Source organism: Gobius niger (assembly GCF_951799975.1).
Source record: "Gobius niger genome assembly, chromosome: 15".
NCBI classification, from domain to species: Eukaryota; Metazoa; Chordata; class Actinopteri; order Gobiiformes; family Gobiidae; genus Gobius; species Gobius niger.
The window spans coordinates 22202462-22212984 of record NC_136866.1 but is presented as its reverse complement, the minus strand read 5'-3'; the positions used below and the strand labels follow the sequence as shown (position 1 = coordinate 22212984).

The 10523-nt window shown below is 39.3% G+C and overlaps 1 protein-coding gene across 1 annotated transcript in view; it reads left to right on the top strand.

Moving 5' to 3' along the window:
• Window positions 1–143: 143 nt before the first annotated feature.
• The window catches only part of mmut (methylmalonyl CoA mutase), a 30318-nt gene continuing 19938 nt past the window's right edge, over window positions 144–10523 (top strand). The window contains exons 1-5 of the mRNA XM_079572710.1: window positions 144–235; window positions 1388–1808; window positions 3450–3817; window positions 5303–5460; window positions 9204–9375. Of these exons, the coding sequence (XP_079428836.1) occupies window positions 1421–1808; window positions 3450–3817; window positions 5303–5460; window positions 9204–9375 (1086 nt within the window). The 5' untranslated portion in view covers window positions 144–235; window positions 1388–1420. The remainder of the gene's footprint in view (window positions 236–1387; window positions 1809–3449; window positions 3818–5302; window positions 5461–9203; window positions 9376–10523) is intronic.

Here is a 10523-nt window from a genome sequence, read left to right as displayed (position 1 = left end):
CACGCATTTATAAACGACCAGACATCGTACGCAAGCCTTTATAAGCTTGTATTTGAAAGTAACATGTACAAATTCCGTGAAAATAATACATTTTCTGTCAACTATTTACTTCCGGGTTGCGGGTGAAAGGTCGTTCCTGAAAGCTGCTCTGTGATTGGATAAAACGCAATGTTATGAAACGTCATTGGCTAAACTACAGCACGCCTTTTGCAAACCAGAAACAGCTCACCACAAGGTCAGAAATTCTATTATATGAGACAAATAGCTGCGTATGTTTTTAGTAATTTGGATTCTATCAGTTTGTGGTCACGGTATTTCGGTGATGGCGTGAATAGCTAAGTTATTTGACGACCAGAGTTAGCCAAAGTGCCTGTGTGCGCAGCTCTGTTATGTTCACTCCTCTCTTAAATATTATTATACATTTAATAAAAACGACTTATTTCCATGCTACTGCAAAAAAAAAAAAAAACGTCAATCATTCATCAATGTAATAGTCACTGAAGAAAGCTATCAATCTTTGTCTTTTATTGTAGAAATGCACAAAAAAGAGTGACGTGGGCTAGTCGAAATCCATGTTGCTTATCCTTTGCAAACATCTGCCTCTTCAGTCTTCATAAAAAGTTGTCCAGTTGCTGGAGATGTTTCACCCACTTATCACCCATGTAGTCTTACCATTTACTGGTGAGGCTACATGTTGCTTTTGTGTCCTTGGGCAAGACACTGTACCAACCAGTGTCTGTGCATATATCTATATGAATGTGTGTATTATTAACTTGCAAAAACACAATGAAATAAATGCCCATTACTGCAAATGATCATTGATTAGAAGTAAATAATAAAAACATTGAAATACCGTTCAGTGTAATCTTTTTTTTTAGATCCGATATATTTCCAAGTACCCCCTGCTAAGTGCCCGTGTACCTGCTGGTGTCCCCGTGACCCTGGTTGGGAAACACTGCTCTAGTGGACAGCCAATACCATTGTTCAGATCATGTCATAATTCACGACCTCCTTATAGATATGAAAATCCATGTAATTCACCATCTCCTGCCCTAAACTTTATTGAAGGTCTGTGGATAAACAGAAGTCCAGGAAAAACAGCCTAGAAATCTCTAAGTTCTGGAAGACTTTTGTAGGAAGAAAGGGTTTAAATCCCTTAATCTATAAGTGAAAGACTCTTGCCAAGAAAAGCGTTTAAAGCTGCGATACTTGCTATATTTGGGGGCCATGAGACATTATTCTGCAGGGTATCCAAGTTTATGCTCTGGCCTTCTTTTACATTCATATTATTTTAGATAATTTCATCATATTATAGTTGCCCCACTTTGGGAACTATTGTCTGTTTTCTAACGATACACAGGTCTTAAATGTTTCCTCTTTGTTTCAGTGGTCCATGCTTGTCTGAGGGGTTGCAGTCAGCATGTTGTCGGCACACAGAGCAATAGCCGCCCGCCGCCTCCTCAAAGCCTCCATCGCCGCTTCGAACTCTCCCTGCTCCCTGCTCCACACCAGCCTCAGATGTCGAGATCAGTCCGAGGTCCATCCGGAGTGGGCCAGCCTGGCGAAGAAACAGCTGAAGGGAAAGAACCCCGAAGACCTGATTTGGCGCACGCCCGAGGGGATTCATATCAAACCGGTGTACACTAAAGCGGACTCGGCTCCCTTTGCAGATGAGCTCCCAGGAGTGTTCCCCTACACTAGAGGGCCCTATCCCACCATGTACACTTACAGACCTTGGACAATCAGACAGTACGCCGGCTTCAGCACGGTGGAGGAGAGCAACAAGTTTTATAGGGATAACATCAAAGGTATTTAATTTACATTCTTAAAAAGCCAGATTAATTATTGTTTTCTCTGTAAATGCAAAGCTGTTTGCCCAAGACAAACAACTTACTGAGCTGTTTTTGCCACTAATCCCCTCCTTTGATGTGAACACTGTAGCTGAATTAATATTTATTTTAAACAAGGTGCATCAAAGGACCGGAATAATACATTTGACCTTGTACTGAATAGGTTTGGGCTCATTGAGTTTACGGAATGGTGATCAGAACTTCACATAGAGGGCGAGAGACAGGTTCACACTGTAGCAACAATGCAGCATTTTCTCTGAAGACAATCGATGTTGAAGACGATCATTGTTAAGGTGTCTACAATTGTGTCTGTTCTCAGAATCAGAATGCCATCGTCAGTGAGGGGACATTCACAGACTAGGATTGTTTTTTTTTCTTTTTCCGGGAAATGTGAAATGTGCAAATGGCAGGTAGCAGGTTATTTAGTGTTTGTGATGATGGCAGAGGGAGAAAAAGCTGTCCATTATATGAAACGTTGTCACCTTCAACGCTTGTTGAAGAAGAAAATACCCGAAACTAGTTGTTCTATGCAGACACAGAATGTATTGAGCTATTTTTTTTTCATGTCACTCGGCTCAGAAATAAGTTGCGTTCAAGACATTCAATACACCAATCAAGCTTTATTTATAAAGTGAGTGCAGATGGAGCAGGGGCCTGAACAACTCAATGGAAAAGAGAGGGTTTTGGAAAGAAATCTCCATACGAATGTTGAATATCATTATTATTTGGAGGTGATTGCATTCACAAACCTGCCACATTCACCTTTTGTACACCTTTGAGTTCATGCATTCTTAAAGAGAAAACATTGAATTTCGGGTCAGTTTTTGTTTCATATGGATAGGTCCTGCCATTACAGAGATATTAACTATAAACCAAGTTGAAAATTGATCATTTTGACTGTTACCATAGCAACAAGAATAGAGCTCTTGGCTCCACCAACTCAGTTTTAAATTCTCTTTTGTTTAGGATGGTGTAAACGCAACCTTTTACAGAGACATTAAACATAAACCAGACAAAAGCATCTGCATTTTGACATAACTTTTAAAGGGACTATACAGAGTTAAAATTATGTATTTTCCTCCACCTATATATTACAGCCATGTCCTAATGTGTAGAATGAGCTCAGACCTGTTCACCACAACTGCCTCTAAAATCCTGCACCGTCACTAAAAAAAATTGTTACTTCGGGTCCGAAGTACTGTCATGCACGCGTTTAATATAGAAGGTGCAGTTACATGCATTACCTGAGGTGGTAGTAGTGAGTATAAAATGGCCAACTTGCATCTAGTCTCTTTAAGTCCTGCTTTTCATCTCAATTTAGAAGTTAAATGTTTCTTAGAATGTCATAACTTTAATGCAATGTGTGACTTTTCATCATCTAATTTATTCAATCTATTTTATGTTTTGTCACTTAAATGGCATCTGCGTCAAAACCCAACTTGGTGCAACAGTGGCTCAAATGGTTGAGCGGGTCGTGTATAACCAGAAGTTTGGGTTTGAATCCCGGATCCTGTCCTTGAGCAAGACACTTCCCCCACTATGCCTTCAGTCTGCTACATCTGTGAAAGTGAAAGTTAATGTGTCTTCTCTCCTCTGCAGCCGGTCAGCAGGGTTTGTCCGTGGCGTTTGATCTCCCGACACATCGCGGCTACGACTCGGACAACCCCAGGGTTCACGGAGATGTCGGCATGGCGGGCGTTGCCATAGATACGGTGGAGGACATGAAGATGCTTTTTGACGGCATTCCTCTGGAGAAAATGTCTGTCTCGATGACAATGAACGGCGCCGTGATCCCCGTTTTGGCCATGTTTATTGTGACTGGAGAGGAGCAGGGCGTGCCCTTGGCGAAGCTCACAGGAACGATCCAGAATGACATTTTAAAAGAGTTCATGGTCCGTAATACCTACATTTTCCCGCCGGAACCCTCCATGCACGCCATTGCGGATATTTTTGCCTACACTTCGAAGGTAATCTGAACTTAACATAGCCTACAAGAAGGGTCAAGAGATCATCTACCCCCGGCCTGACCCAAGTGCATTTTCTCCTGTTTTGCCCAAATCTAAAAGCTTTGCAACTGGAGAGCAACAGTGTAATGCCTCGTTTGAAAGCTAAGACCTACAAAAGTGATTGTAATGCGTTTTTTTCTCTTTTTTTGTCATGTTTTTGTCCCTTTTTGTTGCTTTTCTATATTTTTTTGTTGATGGTTTTGTCACTTTTTGTGGCTTTTTTTGTTGCTTTTTCAATGCATATTTTCAATTGCTTTTTTGACGCGCTTTCGTCACATTTTGTGTCATTGTTTTGTCACCTTTTTGTTGCTATTTTGAGGCTTTTTTTAAGCTTTTAGATTTGGGTAAAGCCAAACTGGAGAAAATGTGCTCGGTTCAGGTGGGGGTTAAGAGGTTAATATGATGCGATGAAGAAAAAAGTTTGAGTAGATCCTTCTACTTACTAGGTGTGAATTAATTGCATTAGCAAAATTATTTTTCTCCTTATTGTTTTTCCCAGATCTGTTTCTCCATCTCCATACTTTGATTAGAATAATACATTCAATATTGTGCGACCAGTGAATTTGTTTCAGAAAATTAATTTTATTATGTAGCAGTCTTAAGTTAGTGGTTCCCAATCTTCTTTTTTCCACATACGCCTTTAAGCATTAGACGTGTTATGTTCAAAATATAGTTAAAACACAAGTCAAAGCCTTTACAGAAAACCATCTTTAAAACTAACTTTTCTTTGAAAGTAAAAATGAAATTCTACTCAATTTCACCTTTTTTCCTCCAGGGCTCGCCGTACCCCTGCTTGGGAAACTATGGTCTAAGTCAATCAATAGAATTCAATAAACCCCTTTTCCTTTTAGTAAAAACTCTACATGGATCGCCCTACACTAATGTGCAGTATGAAAAGTGTTAAAAAGAAATGTGCCTAATTAAAGGCCTTAAATGTTGTTTTTTAAGTGTTCTCATAAAAAAATAAAATAATGACATGTTCATGAAAAGATATATTTCAGGGCATAGTTATTCACCCAGGTCAATAGATAATTAGTGTCCGATCAATCAAAACAGCTGGACCTTGATTTATGCGGTTCAACGCTTTGATATTCATTAAAATCTCTTCCCAAGGCCAAATGTCCACAACTGGCCTCCCACCAGGTCACCACGGCAACACTGCCAAACTAATTAATCAGATGAGAATGCTCAGACACAGACGGAGAATTGAAGATACAGTTTGCTCATCTTTTTTGATTGATTGGACTCTGTTTTTCTGTCAAAATATACAAATGTCTCCTCATTCCTCGATTTTTGGGAATGGTTACAGCCTTGTTTAAAGATATCGCATCTAAACCTCTAAAATGGCCTTAAATCTGACCCATGATTTGTTTTCCTGAAACCACTGTTATTCCAGCAACACTTTGCCATTAACGACACTGACATCCATTTACTCTATTTCTACAGCATATGCCAAAGTTCAACTCCATATCCATCAGCGGCTACCACCTCCAGGAAGCTGGTGCCGATGCAATCCTGGAAGTAGCCTACACAATCGCTAATGGCCTTGAGTACTGCCGCACCGGACTCAAAGCAGGATTAACCATTGACGAGTTCGCCCCCAGGTACAATGTTATGTAATTGGTTAAAAAACAACAACTTGGTATTGCTATATACAGCCGGAGTGTGTGTCTCCGAGTCTTTTTCTGACATGTTATGTGTTTTTTATGTTAGTCCATTCTCCTTCGCTAAGCTCTTTCCCCTCACTATAAACATCCATCTGTTTGCATTTTGTTTCGATATTCTCCATTCACCTCTGTCAGCAGCTGGCACCTAATCCATCGATTCACAAATTGAAATTAAAGAGAAGATGCCGATTTTTTAACATACATGATTTTTTTAACATACATTTTGTAGGGAAGTACCGATCTGATACTATCGGATATCAGAGCCGATAATGGAAAAAAATATGATATCGGGTATCGGCTACAAATATCCAACACTGAACCGATACCAGTTTTGGCTCTCAACGATTTAAGAACATGACTTTCACCACCTAAATCTAAGTGAATATGGGCATGCTGTAAAGCTAAGAACCTGGAGAAACTGAGTTCGTTTTAATCTCCGCAAATGTGCTAAATGCCGCCGGTTAGCAATAGCATGCTACGGCTAGCGGGAGCATGCTAATGCTAACAAAAGCTAATCAAGGCTGGGTCAGAAATTATGATAGGAATACCTAAAGTAGCCAGATAAAATAAAATAACCACTGCTGAAGCTAAGTGTTTGTATTTTAGTTTAAGAAATAACTGATCTCACATATTTGTAATGTTCAGATCAATGTGAGTTGTTGATATTAATGTAGCCTAAAGCCTGTCATATACCCAAGGATATCTAGTGTAGAAAAGTCATCCTTGTTAAATGTTTATCCAAGAGTTTATCCATAGATATAATTTATAATTCATCGGTTACATGACAATAAAATATGACTTTATTGATCTTACAATGGAAAGAGTGAATTCCAGTTTTCACTCAGAAAAAGGCTCTTTTAAGAAAGTCTCTGAGTATCGGTAAATATCGGATATCAGCAAATACTCAAACCCCAGTATCGGTATCGGTTGCATCTCTACTATTATGTTGAATTATATAAATGAAGACAGATAATATTTTTTTCTCACAGAGGAGATACTGTAATCACCTGAAATAGTAATTTATATTTAGGCTTTTTAAACTGCTTTTGCCTTTGGATTATTTTGAGCTGTATACAGTAGTTTAGACGGACGTAGCCCACTCGCTCGCTCTGGATTTGAACATATTCAGGATTTTGTGCTCTATTTGATCAAAAAAACAGGATGCAATTAATTATATTCAATCATGATCACACTCATGTTCTGTTCTATCACTGTTGATGGAAACAGAAATAAAACACTATGAGTCTCGGAGTTTTTTGGACACAGAAAAAGTTTTAGGAATTAAAAATATGAGTGTAAACCCCAGTGGTTGACAATTTCTTTCTCCAATTGGACTTCTTTGTACTTTTGTCCATGTCATACAGTCGCCTTCACTTCTGTAATCAGGGCTAGTGCCAGTGCTAACAAGGGCCGCTTCCGAATCGAGCAAATTGGATGTGCGTCACCGTCCGCCATGACAAGAAGTGTCCGAATAGGGCTGTCAATTAGGAAGGAGGTGGGGGAAACACAGTCACATGTCACTGTTTTAAAGAGTGCCTAGAAGAAACTTAAACCACCTCACTGTCTGTTAATATAGCTGGATTTTAGTGGAATATTTGAGCATTTTTTATTTCTGTGATGAAGCTGTAGCTGTGGAAGGTAAATCTGAAACAGCTTTTCATCATCGTCTCTTTTTTGTGTGGCTTCATGTCGTTATTGTGGTTCATTTTATGGGGATAGGAGCTAGGATCAGGACATAGGAGCTATTATTCGAGGAAATCAGAAGCAGCCAAGACTTGTTTCAAATTTTAGAGTGACATGCCAGCAGAGGGCGCAAGGTAGTCATCTGCTACACTACCCTTTTTCCTTTTGTAGCACATGCTGTAATCAGGCCAAATGTATCCAAACATAAAAATAATTGTCAAATAACAAAAGCATTTATCTCAAACATATAGAAATTGTAGTTTTTGATGCAGCTGTACTTCTTTCTCAGTACAATCATCAGTCATATTTGATGATTTTTCACCATTTAACCATTAATTTGGTCAAATAATGTCACCTATGATGTGACCCTCTGACCACTAAACAAATCCAACTCTGTGACAGTGTTGTTGTCTTCGGGCAAGAGACACCCACGCGTTACCTCAATTTTTTTCTGAATGAGAGCGATTTTATTTCTATTTCTATCACGATATCCCCCCTGAAACAGTTTTTTCAGATGACACATACAGCATGACATCATCATTACGTTTTCCTTCATGACACTCAATCAGCGCCCCACTGTTGAGTTTCTTCTCATTTGTCGCGCACTTCCTCCCTCCACTTCATGCTATTTTCTCCCGACATTCAATTGCACAGATAATAGCCTTACATGAACAAACAATCCCCAGACATGCTTTTAAGACCTGCTTGACGTTACTCTCGAATCAATACAGAGATACCAGGGAGAAAGGTCCCTTAGCTTCTGTTTTTATCTGGCTTTAAGCTCTTTTCTCAGACCAAAACAAACCACTGCACTGCAAAAAGTAAATATCAAGCATTAAATGACTTAAATTGAGGAAATATATCTTGTTTTGAAGGGTTTTCTCTCATTTCGACCTTTTTCCTGATCTGACCAAGATTATTTTGCTAGTTTGAGGACATTTCAGGCTGGTTCTATGGTAAATAAAATATCACTTGAAATAAGAAAGTAAAACTGCCAATGGGACAAGACCATTGTTCTTACCCCATTGGCAGAGAAACTTACTTGAAATAACGGCAAAATGTATTGAAACGAGTCAGAAACATCTCAGAACAAGTGAAATAATCTAGTTGAAATGCCCAATTACATCTTAACTAGTCAAAATAACTCAAATATTGATTATTATGCTCAAATTGAGACTTTTACTAACCTGGCTAACGCCATGCTGCTGTGTGCGCTCGAATCATTTCGAACTGCACAACAGCCTGGGGGCCATGGCCGAAATTTCGCGTGGATTTGGGAACCAATCACAGAACGAGGAGGGACGGCAAGATGTTTATTTACGGATTTAAAAAAAAAAGTTTATTTACGGATCAAACATGACGGGACACTATTTTTCGATCGGGCTTTAGGCCGTCTTCTAAATAGTTTAGCTCGAAAGTTTACAGCAGGTACGTTGTACGTCATCGGATACGATGATACGATTGGCTGTGGCTACGTGCAGACGCATGATAGACGTTCGTAGCGCCCGTAAACCACACCTCTCCTACGAGAAAATGAATTGGTGGTCCCCAGACTAAATATCACTTGTGATTTTAGTCTGGCGTTAGCCAGGCTAGACTTTTACACTAATCTAGTAAATTACTTTTTGCAGTGTACATAGACGAATATGGACTTTATATAAGCATATTGCGCTTGAATGCTTTTTGCTTTTTAAGAACAGTCCAACAGTCCCGCCCAAATCCAATTCCACTTTGGTTCAGTAAGTAATAATGACTTTTAAAATCTTTATAGACGGATGCAGACCAGCATTGTGCAACATACACTGACCATAGTGCAAATATTTTACAAGAAAGCAAATACCAAAGCTTTTAAGTTTGTACATTTGTGGATCAATCAAATTGAAATGGTGTGTTTTATGTCCATTACATACAGCTGCTATGGATGTAGAGTCAACATGCGTAATGGTTAAAGGTGCTACATGGCAGACTAACCAGTTTCTCTTTGCGTGTGTTCGCAGACTGTCTTTCTTCTGGGGCATCGGGATGAACTTTTACATGGAAATTGCCAAACTGAGGGCCGGCAGGAAACTTTGGGCCACGCTTATCCAGGAAAACTTTGAGCCGAAAAACGCCAAGTCCCTGCTCCTCCGCACCCACTGTCAGACTTCAGGCTGGTCCCTCACTGAACAAGTGAGTAACGCAGCAATGTCAACACAAACACACAAAAATCAGACTATATCAGTGTAAATATCAGTATAATTTTAGTCAAAGTGATATAAAACTAAAATAAAATGAGTTAATGAGCCTAAAACTATGACCAAGATCTCCAGATATAGTGCAGAGGTCCCCAACCTTTTTTGTCTCGTGTACCCCTTTTCATTTCTACTCTGAGTACCCCTTTACTAAATGATCCACTAAACTCAGATTTAATTAATTGTATATTGTGTTAAAAATTAAAGCAAAAACAAACAAACTAATTATCATTATCAAAATAAGTTTTATTCAAAGAGACTAGATGCAAGTTGGTCATTTTATGCTCACTACTGCCACCCCATGTCTTATTCGTAACTGCAGTCTCTATGTTTTGGTGAATAGGTCTGGGCTCGTAGTTAGTTTTAACCTTTTTAAACTCCGATAGTTCTTTTAAAAACAATATTGAAATACTGTTCAGTTCCACCTTCTTTTTTAGAACTGGTATCGCTTTAGTTTAATGTGTGCTCATTAAGTATTATTATTATACGGCTCTTCACAACGTAAGTAGAACGCTCCGTTGATTTGAATGGGATTTCCCAACGTTCTACCGGTCATTATTTTCTGATAAAGGACCTCTGAGAAAAATAATGACCGCTGCCAATGGCAACGGAGTTCGTGCTTTCATATCACTCCGCGTGTACGTAGTCCCCGTCACTGCGAGAGAAGTTGGGGGAATTGCTCGTGAAGTTAGCGTGAGTCTGACTTTCAACTTACCCAGAGATTCACCACCATTTCTCCACTCCAACTGCGCCTTCAACTAAGTAGCTAGGCTAGCTACTAGCCTTGCTGCTTCTAGCCTAGCAAAACGTTGCCAAGCAACGTGCAAACTTTTGGGAACTATTTGTCGCGGAAGTCATTAAATAAACCTTTCGACCTTCATAAAAGTGTACGAAGTTTATGTTGTGTGTGTTCAGTTGGCAAATGGCCGTATAATAAGCGGGATAATGTATAGAACGCTGGTCATTATCGGTAAAATAAGCATTCCCTTACATAAGCATTAGTAATCATTTTAGGGCTAGGGTTAAGGTTAGGTTTAGGGTTGGCTATGAATAAGGGTATTATTAATGGCCTATTAGTATGTTAAC